This window comes from Mytilus edulis, chromosome 2 (genome assembly GCF_963676685.1).
Source record: "Mytilus edulis chromosome 2, xbMytEdul2.2, whole genome shotgun sequence".
NCBI classification, from domain to species: Eukaryota; Metazoa; Mollusca; class Bivalvia; order Mytilida; family Mytilidae; genus Mytilus; species Mytilus edulis.
This window is the reverse complement of record NC_092345.1, coordinates 42,808,070-42,829,423: the sequence shown is the minus strand read 5'-3', so window position 1 is coordinate 42,829,423 and position 21,354 is coordinate 42,808,070. Positions and strand designations below refer to the sequence as shown.

The 21,354-nt window shown below is 32.5% G+C and overlaps 1 protein-coding gene across 3 annotated transcripts in view; it reads left to right on the top strand.

The window, feature by feature from the left end:
- LOC139512174 (uncharacterized) overlaps window positions 1-20,021 on the top strand; it is a 30,005-nt gene extending 9,984 nt beyond the window's left edge. For all 3 annotated transcript variants that reach the window (XM_071299586.1, XM_071299584.1, XM_071299583.1), the window contains 7 exons: window positions 1,788-1,907; window positions 4,941-5,119; window positions 6,444-7,382; window positions 8,326-9,816; window positions 12,226-12,386; window positions 13,261-13,376; window positions 19,008-20,021. In XM_071299586.1, the coding sequence (XP_071155687.1) occupies window positions 1,788-1,907; window positions 4,941-5,119; window positions 6,444-7,382; window positions 8,326-9,816; window positions 12,226-12,386; window positions 13,261-13,376; window positions 19,008-19,153 (3,152 nt within the window). In that variant the 3' untranslated portion in view covers window positions 19,154-20,021. The remainder of the gene's footprint in view (window positions 1-1,787; window positions 1,908-4,940; window positions 5,120-6,443; window positions 7,383-8,325; window positions 9,817-12,225; window positions 12,387-13,260; window positions 13,377-19,007) is intronic.
- The last annotated feature ends 1,333 nt before the right edge of the window (window positions 20,022-21,354 follow it).

Genomic DNA, 21,354 nt, shown 5'->3' with positions numbered 1-21,354 from the left:
TTGGCGAGACTACGTATTCTAAAATATACCCCTGACAACCATGTGGACGCCCCTCCAGTGTCTGATATTTGGATGCGTTTACTTACATGAAGCTTTACATTCTTTCAAATTTACACATTTACTCTAATCTACTGACCGAAAGCACTATAGCGTCTTATTGAAATTGACTCTTCCTTTAAATATTTCTTGTTTATCATCTCCTGTTATATGGCTTACCGCAGACTAAATCATCTGAAAGATATTTTCATTACATTAAAGTAAAGAAAATAAAAACAAGACACCTGGAAACTCGTCTCTAAAAACATGTAGAAGAACCAATTGTAAGTGCTATAAAGTAATCTAAATTGGAAAAAAGAGAGGCGAAAGTTACCAAAGGGACATTCAAACTCGAAAATAAGTTGACAACGTCATGACCAAAAAAAGACAAACAGACAAACAACAGTACACAAAACACAACATAGAAAACTAAAGACTGAGCGATACAATATCAATTCAGCACCTAACTGTAAAACAAAAACTAATTTCTGTTCTTCCTTGTGGAACTTGCAAGCTGCAATCTGTTGGCGAAACATAAATTAAAGGAGTAGGTCCGGTAAGGGCCGATTTTGGCCTCAAATTTCAGGTTCATTTAACGAAAGATTTTGGACACTTTTAAACACTTAAATGTCTATTTCAATTGATTCGATTAGTTTTTGTGAAAGATTTTAACTGATTTAGTCATTAAAAACGCTCCGATTCAAGCTTAAATATAAAAAAATCTTTCAAATATGACAAAAAAACGTCACTTTTCAGATGGTTTTTGTTCATCTTAAACCTTTATATATGATATGCATTATCATCAAATAAAAATTTCATTTCAATATTATGAATGAACACGAATGCGGCCACTTTCATTTCAGACGGAAACCATCTAAAATTAAACTAAAATGCTAAAATTGTGAAGATTTTAGTTGTTTAGCATGACTTAATGATGCCAGTACCCGATATATGTGCATTGTATTGTCAAAAACAGCCCATACTAATGTAGCAGAAGCATTATACTTTCCAATAAATAGCTAAAAAAATATATTTTCACAATTTTGTAAAACTGCTATATTTTGGGGCCAAAAAGGGGTCTTCCTGAACCTACTCCTTTAATGTTAGACTGAATAACCTCCAGTCATCATATACCAAAGGTATAAACTGCTCAATTACGAGATACCTCTTAATAACATGACATTTTCTTTTAATATCAAATTTAAAAGAAAAAAGATTAACCAAAATTTGGACAGAAACAGGGCTTTTGTATCATATGCACCAGCTTCGTACGCTTGAACCCAAGGTAACGAAAGGTTGTATGCATTTAAGAATTGTTGAAATCAACCTTAGTAATACTATGTACATGTACCTCGTCAGGATAATTAGACCATGTGTTGTTTGTTGTCCCTTGTTTGAACGCCTATTTCTAAGGGGAATCGGTCGATGGTAGTTTATGCAGTCTGTTGTATTGTTTAATATTCCCGTATTATTTTTTTTTACTTTTTAATCATGTTTTGTTTTGACACTACAAGTACATAATAATTTAAACCAGGTTCACATATGATAAATATACGTTTTTCTTTTGAATTTGTTTTTGGGGATTCACTTTTAGGGGGGGGGTCCCTCAATGACGATAACTTTTGGTCTTCTTTTATTTCATTTAGATTGTACTTGTATGTTTAATATCTAATATGAAACGAGATAGAGATGCATTTATTTTCATAATCATCAGTTTATATTTATTTAATTTTTATGTATTTATATAACAGGAATTCAAGCCTGGCCGACCTGTGGTCTTGTTTCAGAAGCTAATGATAAAGCTATAGATTTTATCAATAAAGTTCATTCAGACAAAATGGATACCAACTATCAATCTCCACCTGTTATCGGTAGGTAAAATATTGAAGTAATGGTACGAAACGTTCTTGACCTTTGCAATGTAGGACTAAACAGCAATGTTGGACTAAAATATCACCTTAATTTCTGTTCTTCTTTTCAAGAAGCGATACATATTTAGGGAGCTACCATTTGATTTTTATGGGGGGGGGGGGCTAGGATGAAAAATTTTGTCCTGCATTTTTTTTAGCTGTAATCTCTGTCCTGCCTTTTTATTTTTCACTCTAATCGGCCCTGCCTTTTTTTTTTTTTTAGTTTATTTTGACTTTTTTTTACCTAAGTTGTCGTCCTGACTTTTTTTTTTGCAAGTGTCACATCCTGCCTTTTTTTTTTACTCAAAACTCCTGTCCTGCCTTTTTTTCAAATTTCATCCTATCCCCCCCCCCCCCCCCCCCCCCATAAAAATCGAATGGTAGCTCCCTTAGCCGTAGACCAATTAAAATAATGGGTTTGCTTAAAGTGGCGTTATCTTTAAGATTGAAAAAAGCATATTTCCTCTTATCACAGGGAATAAAAACACCTACATTTTTCCAAACATCCGTCTCTGACTTTATGAACAAAAAATATCTTAAACTCATAAAAATGTTGATCTGAGTATTTCTAAGGGTTAAAATAACATTATTCTATCATAATTATTTGTCAATGGATGTTAAACAACCACCTATCAAATCAATCAATTAATCTATATACTCTGTATATGTTAAATTAAAAATAACAATGGGGAATGTGACAAAGAGACAACAACCCGACCAAAGAGCATAAAACAGCCGATGGTCACCGATGGGTTTTCGACACAGCGAGAAAATCTCACACCCAGATACGTGCTTCAGCTGGCCCTTCAACAAAAATGTGAAATAACTAAGAGATAATGAAATAACTCCAAAACATATAAATGAACTAAAATCAAAAATCATAAAGACTTACAAAAACCAAGGGGTCCAGACTTTGGACAGGCGCAAAATGAGTTATAACGATATTCATCAGTAGAATGGGATATTTTTCTATAAATTGTAGACTGCATGTTTAAAATATTACCTAACAATTCGATGGTACACTATTTAAAATATTTTGTATTCATCTATAATTAAATATATTTTAAACATTAACTGTATCAAAACGGTTCTGGTCTTTATGTGTATTATGCTATCGCTTACATGTAATTTAAGTTTTAATGAATAAATACAATGTTAAAAATGACTGGCGCACATCTTTACAATTATATCATTTGATAATTTTTCTAATCTTTATAAAGTTTAAAGCCCTTCCCATACAAAAAATCGACATCATTATTCTTTGTAAAAAAAGCGAATAATTTAGCTGTCATATACATTTACTTTTCCATTGTTGGTCGTTTCACATCTATAAACAACAAATATTTCTTACAATATCGTTACCTAAAAAGTTGGCAACATTGAAGACAAAAATAAGGATATGAAATCTCGGTCAATGCACTTTGTAATCTTCGCAGTTCTATCGAATATATTGTATATATTTTAGTTTAAAAAAACAGTTCAACCAATGCGGAAGGTTTATTTTTTCAACCATTAAATTCAAACAGGTAGATTCTTAGGATAACGTTGAAAACAGTCTTATCAGACTCCGCTTATTGCTATCTACTTTTTAACGTGAAAGAAATCATTGCACCCTCCTAATACGATTGAGGAGGTTCGCTACTCAGTTTTAAAATAACAAGCTTTTCATAAAACTAGTATATATTGATAGGGGATTATTAAAGGAACCAAAAGAGAAAAAAAATATATAGGTCAATGTGCTCGTTTTCTAGTCCAAGATATTAGCCATTGAAATGTTGGCGGGAAAATGTTCTCTCTTGATTTTTCATAGCTTTATCATTGACAAGTGTTCAAAAACTATTAAAAAATAACAAGGATTTTATAAGACTTTTACAGAGGGCTTATAGTTATACATGTAAAAAAAATTATAAAAAGAAAAATGGGGGTCAATGGGTAATTTTTTTAAGGCTTTCAACGGGATAAAACCAGAGGATTCCGAAAATCTGACAAGAATTCCAAAACAGGACACGCGAACACCCTGAACTGTGGTTAACAATGATTGATTTTGCTTTACAACCTTAGAGATACATTAGCCTATAAAAAAAATCAACTTAATCGACTCTTTGAGACTTTTTTTTACCGCTGTGTTGGTTGAGTTTTAATGAAATGCCTACAATACTTGCCTAATGCATATCTTATTGAACCAGTCACTTGCCTAATGCATATTTTATAGAAACAGTACTTGCATAATGCATATCTTATGGAACCAACACTTGCCTAATGCATATTTAATAGAAACAGTACTTGCATATCTTATGGAACCAGCACTTGTCTAAATTTAATGCATATCTTATGGAAACAGTACTTGCATAATGCATATCTTATGGAACCAGTACTTGTCTGATGCATATCTTATGGAAACAGTACTTGCATAATGCATATCTTATGGAACCAGTACTTGCCTAATGTATATCATTTTTGGAAACTGTTATTCTAATTAATATGAATTGACATTTTTTGCACGAATGAATAGTTCTTACAATATCACTAAACATCATTCAAGGGTTTTGAAATGAGACAATTGTTACCCGGTTAGTTCCTGATGGTTACTGATAGTTAGCATGTGTATTTTGCTTGTTTGTTTTCTTGTCAGCCTTACTGTCGCATGACTCATCATGTGTTCCCCTCACGCAAATCAAGTTTTACGTTTTCATAAATTATTTCGCTAAAGCTATATTTATATACATGAATACATACAGTATTTTGACAAAGAGCATACTTATTATATATCCATTATTCTATTTTAACATAAGATTAGATCAACTTAGTGCGTAAAACATAAGTAAAGACAATAAAAAGAATACAAATGTTTGTTGACGATGTAAAAGTGTGCATTGGAAACAAAACAGGAAAAAATAAATATCCCTTAAGGTTTGTTTGTGTTTAAACATGTGGAACCATTGTAGAGTAATAATTGTAAACTGTGCTTTTTCTATATTATTAAACATTTTAAAGGCATTATCGGACCAGAACACAGTTCAGAAGCCGGAAGCATATCAGTGCTCCTTAGCTCACAAAGACCAACAGACAGATTGATACAGATTGGTTACTCCACAACGGCATCTTCACTTAGTAATACCAATATATATCCTAACTTTTACCGAGTAGTTCCAAATGACGAGATACAAGTAGAGGTGAGAGCTACTGATTCGTTATGCGGTTAAAAAAATCGATGTTCCTTTTTGTTTGGGATTCAAAAAATAAGAGTCATAGTTAAAAGGAGTTACTAGTAATCGAGATGTATGAAGTAGATGTGTGACCTCTACAAGATATCGGCAATTCTCGTTGTCCTCGAATATCACAATTTTCTCTTCATGATTTATAGATTTTTGTTAATATGCATTGAATTACTTGTAAAATATCTTTCTTTCAAGTATATTTTAATAAACAGGCGCTCTAGTTGCATTTGAAAATATAAATAGAAAAAAGGCATTTCGAAACTTGTTGTCGTTGATACGTAAGGAGGACTCATTAGTGAAGTGACACTCAAAGTCCGTCGTACACATCGAAAATGAAAATTATTAGATATGTCCTTTTAATAGTATACATGTGTGAACAATAAACAGCTTAAGTAAATAGTCTTAGGCAACACAACCTCAAACGATTCAACAAGTTATTTTGGCTATTCAGGAAGTGTAGGAAAATAGAATAATGCATACAGCAACCATCTTCTTGTTCTGTGATCAAAGCAATCAAACACGATCCAGGTTATGTGTGTATTTAAAGGGAACACGTGTATCTTGATCAACCAACTCTTGCTTGCGAATATTATGGTATTAATGAATGGGTGTTTTTATAAGGGCCCTGTCATATGTCCAAGGTCTGTAATAATGGTCGAGGAAGTCTGCAATGGCCCGAGGTAACGCCGAGGGCTATTACAGACATCCGAGGCCATTATTACTGACCGAGGACATATAACAGTGCCATTATAAAAACACCCATTTCTTAATACATTTATTAACCAACTGAACAAAAGTGTATGTGTTGCTGCTAACTTGGTGTACTGTCTTACTCTTTTAATGACAGTTTAGTTTAATACAGACAAACTGGGCATTAATACAGGGCCATTACAGAAAAACAGGGCCATTACAGAAAAACCAGGCCATTACAAAAAAACAGGGCCATTACAGAAAAAAACAGGGCCATTACAGAAAATATGTAATTTTTAATAAACAGTCACTTTTGGCAATAATGCACTTAGTTGGTTAATAAACTATGATAATAGTGACTTATTATAAACGTTCAAACATAATAAAAGTAAGTTGTAAAGCAAGTGGTTGTTAATGGTGAAATTGAACTTTGGACGCTTACATTAACGGACGTCATGATGATTTGGTTAATCGTTTTAAAGAAAAAATGGCTCAATATGAGCAACTCGACGAGGTTTACAAATGTACGATTTATTTGGGGTTTCGTTAATTTTACTAAGATTCAAATTTCAACCGTTTGTTTTTTCAGGTAATGGTTTCCTTACTCAAGAAGCTAGAATGGAATTACATAGTTGTAATTTACGATATGGACAACTACGGGAAAGAAGGGTATGAGAGTCTGAAAACTAGAGTCAAAAATGAAAATATTTGTATCAAGTCATCATTTGGTATTCCAATTGATGAAAACGGCGCAGTCACTTCGTCATCATTGAGAACGTTTCTTGACGATACAGCTCAGCTATCTGTTACGGGGGCTGTTGTTTTTTCAACCGCTGTTCATATCAAAATTCTTTTAAACGCGGCAAGTTTGAGATTAGCTGAAACTAGTGACCAAATATCTTTTCTGTTTTCTGAAGGTATTGACCTGACAAGAAGTTCCGTGAGAGATAATAACGATAACGTATACGAACCCGCTAAAGGTGCGTATGTTACAGCCCCACCGAGGTCTTACGTAAATGAATTTGAAAGTTACTGGGAAAATATGTTTAAAAATATTTCTCGCCTTGTCGAAGAATCGGAAACCAACAGCTGGCTCAAAAATGTATTTTCGTTTTATTCAGACAACAATTGCTTTCCTTCAAATGACTCTGCCAACCCGGGCTGCAACGAACTTACCCAATCAGAAATTGATAAGATTGGTGAGAATAACTTGTACACCAGCTACGCAATTGAATCTGCTTCTCTTCTTGCAAAACTTCTAAAAGATGTGCATACCGTCAAATGTTCTGGATCAGATGGATTTTGTGAAAGTATGAAATCAGTAATCTACAATGAGAAAGGCTTTATTTTGGACAAAATTAAAGATATTTCAGTCGATTTGAAGAAAGAAATGCCCTTTTTACCTGAGGTCCTGGAAAACAAAACGTTGAGTTTTGCAACTACAGCAGATGTGATTTCTGATACACAGTATAATGTTTACAACACAAGAAAATGTCTAACAGACGATTCAAAATTCTGTTTCGTTGAGGTGAGTATCCATATAGTTATATCAGTTATATATCATTGCTTTATATTTGGCCAAGTGCTTGACAGTGACAAGTAAGTATATTTTGGATTTTAACAAACTCTTCCTGTTTGCAGATACTTTGAATTTTCAATATGTTGAATGATCTTTAAAAATTTAGTCTCGCATTTCTATAATACTACTGAACCGTATAACTTTATATTTGGTCAGCAGCGCGACAGTGTTGATTTGCTACGTGTGAGCTTTTTATATCTGACAGATACCTACTTATTGTTTTTGCTCAAACGTTGTGTTTGTGTGAGGGAAGTGCTTAGCACGGTATCTTGTGCATTGAACTTATCTGAATAATTTCAGTTTGGTCCTATGTTAATAGCTTCATTTTAGAATACATGTATATGATATTATAGTCCTTCGTGTTATATAAAAAAATATGTAAAAAAAAAATGAACGTATCATAGCGATTCCAGTGCGCGAGACATATTGAATAACCATCGCCATAATGACTGGAGGACAAATAGATAGAACATTAGATAAAAGATGGAAATCACATAGCAAAAAAGGTTTAAAACAAAACAGCGAAACGGTGTAGTGGCATTTTAGGCTTGGTGGAGTTGCATTCATATTACATGTTTATCATGGGAATATATAGTAAGAATAATAACAGACTTCTGTTAAATAACCATTTCGAAATAATAAGACACGTTTCTCGTTTTTCAAATAGATTAGACCGTTGGTTTTTACATGTCATTTTTGGAGCATTTTATAGCTTGCTGTTCGGTGTGAGCCAATGCTCCGTGTTGAAAACCATACTTTGACCAATAATGATTTACTTTTACAAATTGTGACTTTGATGAGAGTGTTGTCTCATTGGCACTCATACCACATCTTCTTATATCTATCTACGTACATTATAATTCATTATTTTCTTTTTTTATCCTTGAAACAGATAGGTAAGTACCTCAACAGTAGCTTAACTTTAGACACATCATTGGTCAGAGATTATCATAAAAGCAGTATTGGCAAAACGTGGCCTAATATAAACCGTGCTCAATGTCTTGCTGGTCAAAAATGTTCAGTTTGCATCCTAGATGATTTAACCAAAGAAGTACTGTACGAAGACGGGGATATTATAGTGGCTGGCATTATACCTATATACAATAAAGATAATGGCGACCCACTTGGATGCAATGGAATAAGAACTACACTCAGCGTTGAAATTGCCGAAGCTATGGAATTTGCTGTTAAAGAAGTAAATAGACGGATTGGAAAGTATCAAAGTATCTTTCCGGGGAAAAAGATTGGTTATGCATTCATCAATAGCTGTAATCAACCATTAGTTGTTCAAAGTAAAATTTTAGAATTACTTCAGAAAGGAGTGCTGCAAAAAGATGGAACTTTTACGCCAATCTCACATAAACTTGTTGGATGGATTGGAGCTTATGGAAGCAGTATCAGTTTGGCTGCTTCTCAAATTTTATCAAAGTTTGGTTATATTCAAATTGCATATGCTTCAACGGCAGCTGTTCTCAGTGATAGAAACGACCATCCATACTTCATGCGCACGTGCACACCTGACGACAAACAAGCTAAAGCAATGATTAAGATAATCCAGACAATGCAATCAAATTACATTCAAGTTGTGTATAGCGAAGGTACGTACGGAGAAGGTGGAAGAGATGCAATTAGAAAGGAAGCACAGTTAGCAAAAATATGTATACGAAACGAAATAGTAGTGAGGGAAGGAGAAGTTTACTACCAAATACTCGATAAATTGAGAGAAAATCCTTCTGCCAAAATTGTAATAATGTTTTTACGCTCTCATGTAGTTGATTTGGTGACTTCAGCGATAAATGAGAAAATGGACTATGGAGAATTCATGTTTATTGGATCTGAAGCATGGGGTTATAGACCTGATCAATTCCAAGAAAAGAAAAAATTAGTAGGAAGTATTACTCTGGCTCTTAGGATGGCAGAAAACGACAATTTTACATCATATCTCGGAGATTTAAACGTTTATACAAATACTCATGATCCATGGTTAAGGGAATATACTGAAAAGAAATTCAATTGCTATTTTAATACAAGTTTTGATAAAACATCTGAAAACCCTTGCAACGATAATTTACGACTGACAGATGCACCGTCATTTAAACAAGAAATTTGGACTCCGTTTGCTTTAAATGCAATGCTAGTTTTACTGTCGGGCACTAGTGATGCTTTTAACGAACTATGTGGATCAGGCTCCCCTAGCCTTTGCGACCGATTTCGACTTAACCCAGATACTGTTAGAAATCGGACGTTGCAGCAAACTTTCGATATTGCAAATGACGGGAATAAGATCAGAATGTTTGATGACAATGGCGACGGAAATGTAGGATACAGAATTTATAATATTCAACGAAGTCCATCAGATAGTAACGTGCTGTTATACGAACAGGTAAATAGTTATAATGCTTATAATTATATGCACGATGATGATAATGAAGATTTGGTCTTCATTTAAAGTAAATATTCCAAATTCTAAATCTGTTTCATTAAAGTCATAAGAAACCTCAAATCAAAAAAAATAATGCATACGTTTTTTTATAACTCAATGGATAGTTTTCATTACAAAACTTATGTACATATACTTTTTTCTGAAGAAATTTCTTTAATTTATTCATATTTAGAAGAAGTTTACTTTATTTTAATTGCTTCCAGAAGCAATTTCCCCGACATATTTTCCGAATGCAAAGTGACCTCAATGTGACCCATCTCGTAAAAATCCGGTGATCACAATACGCATGGATGTCCTTAAAATAAACTATTATCTGAATTTACATGTTAAACACGTGCTCAATTTCCATGCTTTTTTGTTGATTTTTTGTCGATTGTTGACAAACAGGTGACAATCGTTAAACTTCGGCTTCAAAACACGAACTTTAATTATCTGCCATATTTTCACAACAACACTGACCGATTGAAAAAAAAATTAACGATTATACGAAATTCACACGAAAAAAATGATAAATTCGTGCACAGAAGTTTATGATGTTTGTGTGCATTGGTTCAAGAATTGGAAAACATTATTTTTCACCGGTCACCCGTTTCTTATGACTTTAATGTGATGAAATTTACTGTTTCATTCAAATATTGAAGGATTAAGTATTTTTATAGTTCGTTCTTATGTTGTACTGTTATACCACTGTCTCAGGTTAGATGGAGGGTTTGGTTCCCTCTAACATGTTTAACCCCGCCACATGTAATTCAGTGGTTGTCGTTTGTTTATGTGTTACATATTTGTTTTCGTTCATTTTTTTATATAAATAAGGCCGTTAGTTTTCTCGTTTGAATTGTTTTACATTGTTATTTCGGGGCCTTTTATAGCTGACTATGCGGTATGTGCTTTTCTCATTGTTGAAGGTCGTACGTTAACCTATAGTTGTTAATTTCTGTGTCATTTTGGTCTCTTGTGGGAGTTGTTTCATTGGCAATCATACCACATCTTCTGTTTTATAAGAGTGGATACAGGATATATGCCCATTGTTGGTGAATTTATAATTTCCGGTTTATTAAGTTTTATTCGATGATGTAAAGTTGAGTATTTCTTCAGTATTTTATTTCAATCATAATTTATTCTTTTAAAATTATATTTTTGCTTTTCGATTATTGCTTTATTAGTAAAAGTCAAATTAGGTATTGACAATCTGCCATTTTATGCTCTGCCATATGCATGAATATTGTTTCACATATTTTAGGTACGACCAACAGTGATGTTGGCATACACATTGAAATTGTAACGCTGTCTGTAAGACACAAATGATGCCCCCGCCTGACCAAAAAAGCCAAATACCTGTCATTCTCTTTACAATCAAAATCCTGTATTCTTGCACACCTTCATTATGTGCATGAACATCCTACAAAATATTAAAGCTGTATCTCCAAAACTGTGGGAGGAGATAGCCGGATAAACCATGCAAGATCTCTTTTTGTAGCTGGTACCACAAAATGACAAAGTTCAACTGCCTGTCATTTTCAGAATATTTGAGAAAAAAAATCATAATCCTGTTGCCATGCACACATTTATTATGAGTATGAATATCCTACAAAATACTAAATTTGCAGCTCTAATTGTAGGTTGAGATAGCAAGACAAACAATGTATCCAATATTGTTTTTAGATTGAAACGATCTCGCATTGATAGGTGAAAAACTTGAAATAGACTGCAATTGAAAATCATTAAATCTTAAACAAATTTCATTTAGATAAATACTGAAATTATTTGTGTTGCCCATGTTGTAGTTACATACTGAAATTGGTTCATGTTGCCTGCGTTACAGTTTCTTATGTTTTTTTTATTTAGCCTTTTAACTTTTTGACTCGGGTAACACTGATGAGTCTTTTGTAGACGAAACGCGTGTCGTGCGTAGATAAATATATGCCTGGTACTTTTGATAAGATTTCTTACATACTGAATTATTGTTTCATGTTGCCTTGTTGTAGTTGCATTCTGAAATTGTTTCATATTGCCTTTGTTGCAGTTACAAATACTGATACTTTTTTGTGTTGTCTTTGTTGCAGTTACATACTGAAATAATTTTTGGTTCCTTTGTTGCAGTTACAATTTCTACCTATTGTGTATGTTTGTTTTTATCGCGCATCGTTGTCAATATAATGGAATTCGATGCGACTGTCATACAAGTGAGAGGTTAAGCTAGCTATAAAACCAGGTTCAATCCACCATTTTCTACATGAGAAAATGCCGGTACCAAGTCAGGAATATGACAGTGTTTATCCATTCGTTTGATGTGTTTGATTTTGCCATTTGATTACGGACTTTGCTTTTTGAACTTTCCTGTTCTTGCAGGTAGGACAGTCACCGTTGGATGAAGCAAATTTTAAGTTAGAAACGGAAACGTTGGTGAAACCCGATGGCATGGTACTTCCGGCAGTGTGTCCAAATACAAAAGCTTGCAGTGAATGTTTTCCGAATGAAAATAATACGCCAAATGATGTTCGAGAGATTAGGTAAAATATAAATTATTCACCTAGATACATTACAGCGGACATTCATGATTAGAAATCTTGTGAAACAGGTTTTGCACTTATATGTCTACATTATGTACATAAAATTCTAAGAATAACTTCTGTACAAATAAGCTAAGATATTGCATTACTTTTATTAAAATGTCTTGTAAATCCGACGTATGGAGAATGAATATCAATTCAATCGATAAAACAGGCAAATATACTAGTATAATAGAAAAACTTACAATATGATAGAAACAAACATGGCATCTGATGTACAGCAGTTGTCGTTTGTTTATGTAATTTATACGTGTTATTTCGTTTTTTTATTTAGATTAGACCGTTGGTTTTCCCGTTTGAATAGTTTTACACTAGTAATTTTGGGGCCCTTTATAAGCTTGTTGTTCCATGTGAGCCAAGGCTCCGTTGAAGGCCTTACATTGACCTATAATTTATTTACTTTTATCAATTGTTATTTGGATGGAGAGTTGTCTCAGTGACACTCATACCACATCTTCCTATATATCTCTACAGACAGCAACCAACAACAACCACCGATTAACAGGTTCATGTCTAGCATATAAAGAACGCATCGGGGATAAACATATTTGTAAGCGCTCAATCCTCTATAATCCTATGCAAGTTGTGTATAAAAACAAACTGTAAAAATCAGTTGAAAAGACTTTTTCTCATCAGAACTTCACGATGCACACAACAAAAAAAGTAACAATAAGACAAAAAAAACAAAAGTTACTGAAAGCTAGTTTAAATCCAATTACAGCTTATATAGGAAATAGTAATCCGCTTGTACGCTGTTTTGAAATAAGTTTAATTTGAATATAAATACTCCATATAAATGTGTACATTTTTGTAGTGTTGACAGCAACAAAACAGTTACAACCGTATTAGGAGCATTTGTCGGTGTTTTAACACTGGCTGTGACAATTTTGGTTGGATGTATTTTGATGATGAAACGGAATCGATACCCAGGTAAGATGTTTATTTAGCTTAAGGATGCGAGTACTTCCGGTCTAACATACCGCTGTCGATAAACTGCACTTTTCTACTTTATCTCATTAATAATAACAATCAGAACTTTTTGTGTTGGTTCTAAGTTCATTAATTTATAATTAAAATCATTAATCTACATTGTAACATTATAACTTCGCATCACGGTGCAAAGCCAACAGGATCAGTCGAGATACACGCCATCTTGAAATTATTACTAGACGCTTGATTGCTTATTAGAGGGTTTAACATTACTAAGGTTCGGATTTTGAAATTCATTTTCGGATATTGAAAATAGAGTGACGTACGGCATGGTATTGGTTGCAAAAATTTTATATTTTCCATTTAAATGCAAGACTTTTTATTTAATTTGTATATTTCTTCATTTAAATGCAAGACTTTTTATTTAATTTGTATATTTCTTCATTTAAATGCAATATTTTTGTTTTAAATGGTATATTTCTTCATTTAAATGCAATATTTTTTTATTCAAATGGTATAACTTGTCATTTAAATGATATATTTTTTCATTTAAATACAATATTTTTTATTCAAATGATATAATTTGGCATTCAAATGCAATATTTTGTATTCAAATGGTATAATTTGTCATTCAAATGCAATATTTTTTATTCAAATTGTATAATTTGTCATTCAAATGCAATATTATTTATTAAATTGGTATAACTTTTCGTTTGAATGCAATATTTTTTATTCAATTGGTATAGTATTCTTTTTAATTTATATGCAATAATTGCATTATGGGAAATTCTGTAACGTCACAAGGTCATATTTGCAATAACGTTTGTGATTGGTCGGTAATTGTTTGAATTTCTCTCCTTCCTTTTTAAACATGAGAGACAAAGAATTTAAAAAAAAACGCGTCGGAATATCGCCAACTAATTAAATTTTGGATTCGTGCGAGTTCGTGTACTGGCTGTTAATGCCAATAATGACAAGGTCGAGCAAAACATGCGAGTGACAAGTTATAATAATTAATTTGACACACAACCTGTCCATGGATAGAAATAGATGGCAAACACGCCTCCAATGAAAACCCTTTCAAAGGCGTAGCTAGAAAGAAACGATTTGCAAGCAAGTACAGCCGAGCGGAGCTAGGCGAAAAAATTTTGGGACCCTTTTATGCAGGAAAATGTTTTTTTTTGGTTTTCGGTAATAGGATAGTTGAAAGAGGAGCTACATGCAAATAGGACTTATAAACAATTTATGAATGTAAAACTATTCATAAAGCTTCTGAATAGAGTAAAACATGGTTAATTGAAAACATAAACTACACATTTTTCCGATACAGAATTTACTCAAAATTGTCCAAAATCTGCTCTTTGGGTCTAGGCAGAAACGAGCTTCTCTATTTATTTGTCAATATTCACACTGCAATCCCGATGAATATGCAATAATGCTAGCGATGATAACCTGTCATTGTTCATTGTTGATCGTACATTTGATTTGAACAGACGTAGTACACTGATAGATCTCCATGGTAGCACTCGCGAGATGTTATAAACCAGTGTACGTGTTCGCCATCGAGCGACCTCCCACTTGAATTCGTCAAAATTACATACCAGGTCAGTTTCGTATATCTCAGACAATGTTGAGATTTGTTCGTTTGCTATATTTCCTACAACACGAGGAACCAGATACGGCACAAAGAAGCCATGGCATAATTTCAACGATATCGAAGGGTTCTGATAAATCTTATGCCGATTGGTACATCTCATTCCAAACAGATAAACCGTACTCTGTAAAATGTGCTCCGAAACTACATGTATTAGACTGAGTATAACAAATTCGAATCTTGTAAAAGATACAAGTTACTGTCCGATTTTGTCATGCATGATCTCCAATAAAACTTCTATTTTGAAACCAAATGCCGTTATTTAATGGCATTTCATCAATTAAAAAAGTGACAACATATGTGTTTCCTTTAAAATTTCCTTTATAAATTTTTAATTTTGCAATAATTTTTTTGCATGCCGAACCGATGTGCACGCAACTGCGTGTAAGCGTATAGGGAGCTACGCGCCGGCTTTCTGAAGAAACTCCACTACAGTCTACACATTAAAGTAGAAAAAAATGCATAGCTAGCTCTCCATCCCCCTTCCCTCCCCCTCTAAGTCCAGATACATGTAATCATGACGTCCTATGATGCTATATCATTAATTTGCTTGATCCTCAGAGACGTTGCAGGAATGCAAACATAAAAAAAACAATAAAAAACCTTCCTGGACGAAATAATTATTTGGACAAAGCCCCCTCTTTTTTTTTCTACATGTAGAAAAAAATCTAATTACGACAGCAGAACCAGAGACCCACAAGAAGAGACCTGAGCTGTGATACTCCGGAACTAATTCTTAATAAAGACAATTCGGGATAAATTGGAACCAGTTACTAACCTATGTTACAACAATAGTCCTATGACATGGGATGTACAGTGTATTTAAGGCGTGAACTTCATATATTGGACTATCTATAATATGTGCCTTCATGCCTGATGTCGCATATCATTTTACATTTATGATTTGTTGCTGAGCTTTTCTGTTCCCATCTCCGAATCGCTTGAATAGATTTTTTTTCAAGCCCCACAGTAGTTCAATAACTTCTATATGTCTTTGCATGAATAAGTATTCAGGGCATATTTCAAAACATATTTTTTCTTCAGGACTTTTAAATGACGATACAAGTTTTTTAAAAGTGGTGGTCCGAACGAACGTTTTGACAATCGAAATTTGAAATAGAAATAATAGTAAGGAATGGAAGATTTTTAATTGCCTGTGCAGGACTTGTACGAACGCCAGATTTAGTTAGAGGGGCGATATTCTGACGCTTTTTTTAATGTTTGGTCACTCATGTTGAGAAAGAAACAAATCCCGACCAATCACACACGTTGTTGCAAATTTGACCTTTTGACGTCAAAGAATTTCCCATAATGCAATTATTGCATATAAATTAAAAAAAAACTGCTATACCAATGGAATAAAATATATTGCATTCAAATGAAAAATTATACCAATTGAATATAACATATTGCATTAAAATGAAAATATGTTGCATTTAAATGAAAAAATATACCATTCAAATAAAAAAAATATTGCATTTAAAGAAGAAATATACCAATTGAATAAAAATATTGCATTTGAATGACAAATTATACCATTTGAATAAAAGAAATGTTGCATTTAAATGAAAAAACATTGCATTTAAATGAAAAATGATACCATTCAAATAAAAAAATATTGCATTTAAATGAAGAAAATAATAATTAGATAAAAATATTGCAATTGAATGACAAATTATACCATTTAAATAAAAAATATTGCATTTAAATGAAAACATATTGCATTTAAATGAAAACATATTGCATTTAAATGAAAAAATATGACCGTTTTGCTGAATGTGAATTCGCATTACTATAAGACGTGTTTCTGTACTTGTTTATCCCAAATTCATGTATTTAGTTTACATGTTTAATGTTATATTTGTAATTCTCATCAGATTTTGTCAAATGTGTTGACGTCTTCTTATTATATATTTAGGTATGACATATAGAAAAATTAACCACCTCCTCTTTATTAATTATATTAAATTTTGTACGATTATTTACGTTTGAAGTTGGATTCATAACAAACTGGACATATATATATTACAGTTAATTGCTATTAATAAGTATTGCAATATGCATTTTGTTTAAATGAATTATCAGTATTTAGTTCTAAATCAATCCTAATTCTATCTCATTTTTGAATGATAGTTTTTCATATGTAACGTCATGCTGTTTCTAAATTTCATAAATTCAAATGTGGCATAACGTTTCTGCCTTTTCGCCATCGTATGTGACGTCACAATTTTTTTAATTACGTTGACGCTTGGACTGATTCGGATGTGTGTCTATTTTGTGATAAACTTGGGTTTAGTTTTCTGTAATTAGTTAATATTTCAGTTTCATTATGTATATCTCTTTCATATTCATTTGTTAACATTTACTATTTGCAATAGCATTAAGTATTCTATATAATAAGGATGTTCTTATCCCGTGCATAAAAACAATGCCGTATTTGTCAAAACCTTTTCAACTTTTAATCTTCAGTGCTGTACAACTTTGTACCTTTTTCACGTTCGATCTTTTATATCTAGGCGTTATGTATTCAGGTTTAGTTTTCTGTAATTAGTTAATACTTTAGTTTCTTTGTGTATATCTCTTTCATATTCATTTGATAAAATTTACTGTTTACAATAGCATGAATTGTTCTATATAATAAGAATGTTCTTATCCCGGGCATAAAAACAATGCCGTATTTTGCGAAACCTTTTCAACTTTTGATCTTCAGTGCTGTACAACTTTGTACTTTTTTCACTTTCGATCTTTTATATCTGGGCGTCACTGGTGAGTCTTGTGTGGGCAAGGCGCGTTTTTGGCGTATTGAATTTTAAACCTGATGCTTTTTGTTATCTATTAATCATGTTTTTCTGTGTCTAATATGTTCTCCTATTTATTTGTATTGTAGTCCTGTAATATTATGTTGTCATTTCAATGTTATATTTAACTTTGCCATTAAAGTGCGAGGTTTGGCATGCCTTAAAACCAGGTTCAACCCACCACTTTTATTCCCCTTTAAAAGTGTCCTGTACCAAGTCAGGAAGATGGTCATTGTTATATATTGTTCGTTTCTCTTTGTGTTGCATTTTAACGTTGAGTCGTTTGTGTTTTCTCTTATTTTTGAGATATTGAGATAAGACGTGGCACGGTACTTGTCTATCCCAAATTCATGTATTTGGTTTTCATGTTACATTTGTTATTCTCGTGGTGTTTTGTCTGATGATTGGTCTGTTTCTGTGTGTGTTGCGTTTCGATGTTGTGTCGTTGTTCTCCTCTTATATTTAATGCGTTTCGCTCGGTTTTGGTTTGTTACCCCGATTTTGTTTTTTGTCCATGGATTTATGAGTTTTGAACAGCGGTATACTACTGTTGCCTTTATTTATATACCATTCAAATAAAAAAATATTGCATCCAAATGAAGAATATACCAATTAAATAAAAAATATTGCATTTGAATGAAAAATATTGTATTTAAATAAAAAATTATACCATTCAAATAAATATTGCATTAAGAAACATACCAATTAAATTAAAAAAAATGCATTTAAATGAAAAGTATCGAATTTTTGCAAACCAATACCATGTCATAGGGACGTGTTTTTTTTGTTGAGATGATGACAATAAGGTCCATTTTTATGACACCAGGAATAACGGTAACATTCACATATATATTTTGTAAGATGAACTTGTTTATATTCATGCAAAACCTACAGTTGCAAGTAGTTCAATTAACTTTATAGTATTATTGAGAACAGAAATGTGAATATATTTAATTATTGTGCATTACTAAGAGAAGAGAGTTGATTTTATTTCAGTGTGACATTAATGAAAACAACTACGACTTAAGCCATTTGTGCTGAAGTAAAGTTTTGCATTCTTTATTAATATGAAATTTGTTTATCAATCAGTGACTGAAGTTAAATCATGCCAACTACAAAATGTATAACATCGTTTTTATATTATATTTCCTTTTTTCAAAGTTATGTTTGATATTTCAGATGACGATACCTATCTAGATGCCACTGATCCATACTTGACACCTTCTGACACTAATCGAGATGGCAATAACGTATATCAACGGTCTACGGATTCGCCAAATAATTCAGCCGATTCTGGTATAACTGTAAGGGATACCAATATATGACTTACTATGTTAATTGTATCGTTTCTATGAGACTGATGGATTTTAAAGATATAACTAACTGGTTACACATAGACCAAATACAGTGAATATAAAATTAAAGAACAGAGTTCCAATGTCCTCCGCTTTGCATATATATATAATAAATTGCAAAGGGAAACTCCTGAAAAATATTTGATTGACTCTTATATTCGAATTATCGAGACATTGATGTTATATACCATTGAAAAGAATTTGATAAACATTTGACAAAATTTGTACATGTGAGATCACTAAAAATGCATATTTCCATATAACTTATATTATTAAGGGGTACAAAAAGTTGATCGGCACTGATTTTTTTAATTGTCTCAGATATTGCTGATATAAATCTGCACTTCAATTTTGTTGCAAGAAATGTTCACATGGGAGCGCTAACATTTTTTCAGATATTTAATGTTTCCAAAGATACAACTCTTTTTAAATTATTGATCGGCACTGATTTTCGAACTCGTCGTTGCTGATATGAACCCACAATACAATTTTATAACTAACGTTTCCTAGGGGCCTAAAAAAAGACACTGATATTCTAATCCGTCAAAGACATTGCTCATATAAACCTACAGTATAATTTTTATAAAAAATTTGGCAAGAATTGTACATGTTAGAGCGCTAACAAGACCGGACAGACAGACTCCCGGTATTTCTTTGTCCCCCTTCAACTCGTTGCGCGGGGGAAATTACTGTTTAATTATATGTTCAATACTCAAGTAGATATCACGATCAATGTGAAATTCTAAATGCTCAATCGCCAAAAAATATTTTGTTGTTAACATGTTTTGTTTCATTTCGAATATTTGTTAATGTATATAAATAAATCATCATGATTCTATATGTATTTAATTGAAAGCAAACAAAGAGACATGATAAACGGTATGTTTATTATCATCATTTTAATGAAGGACTTCTACAGTGTCTGTGTCTCTTATGTCCATTTTCATTCAAACAAGTACAAAAATGGTCTTAATAGCAATATTGCCAATAGTGATTTCGCCGAGCCCTCTCTACTATTAACCGACGATGACTATTTGATACATAGTTCTTTAAATATATAAGTTGAAACAAGGTATGCGTTAATAAAAGAGGGACGAAAGATACCAAAGGGACAGTCAAACTCATAAATCTAAAACAAACTGACAACTCCATGGCTAAAAATGAAAAAGACAAACAGAAAAACAATAGTACACATGACACAACATAGACTGACATACTGGGTGTCTTTCGTCTGTCAATTATGCATGTTATTCTTTAGTAATAGAACATTTGGTGATTTTTTTATGCTGTTTAACTATCCTTACTATCTTCTTTCCGGAAAAAAACATGTTTTAATTTCAAAATTTCACATTCGGTCTAGTTTCAGGGTTAGAAAGTTTTTCATGACCGATGATAAAAAATTTGGCCTAGAGTTAGATAAGAGTGAATTACAAATCCGCTAGTGTGGGATGGGTCTGCTTACCCTTCCAAGGAACCTAAGATCATTCCCGGTTTTCGGTAGGGTTCGTGTTGCGCAGTCCTAAGTATTCTATGTTGTGTTATGTGTACTAATGCTATTTATCTTTTAGCCATTTACTTTTCGGTTTTGTCAGTTTATTTTCGACCTATTAGTTTGAATGTCCTTTTAGTATTTTTCGCCTCTCTTAAAGATTTGAGATGTATATTTCGAAAATGGTTATTTGGAACAATCAGCTACGCTACGCTCTCATTTTACTGCAAGTCTAAAGTTGAAGAGTAGTCTATTGAAAATAAAAATAAGTCTTTCAATGATTTACAAAACTTTCTGAAAATCATATACAACTCTTAACTGCACCATGCTTTAAATCAGGAATTATGACTTCAATTTTCGAAATAAGTTATTAGCTTGAAACACGTTATCTATAAAACACAAACTGGTAATGTTTGATGTAATTTATACATTAAGCTTCATCACTAATGAATTAACTAATATATACGAGTTTGTTTTGTCTAGGATTAGTTTCAATGTTGTTTGTTGTCTACGTACTCCTATATTGATCATATTTTGCATTAAATGGTAGTTCCTGCGTTGACTAGTTCCTACTATGGATGGGCATGTTCTTTTGTTCTTGTATCGTACTATGGATTTTTTTTATTGTGAAACACTGGTGGTTACTTTTGTATCTACTCCACCGAAATACAGATTCGGTTCG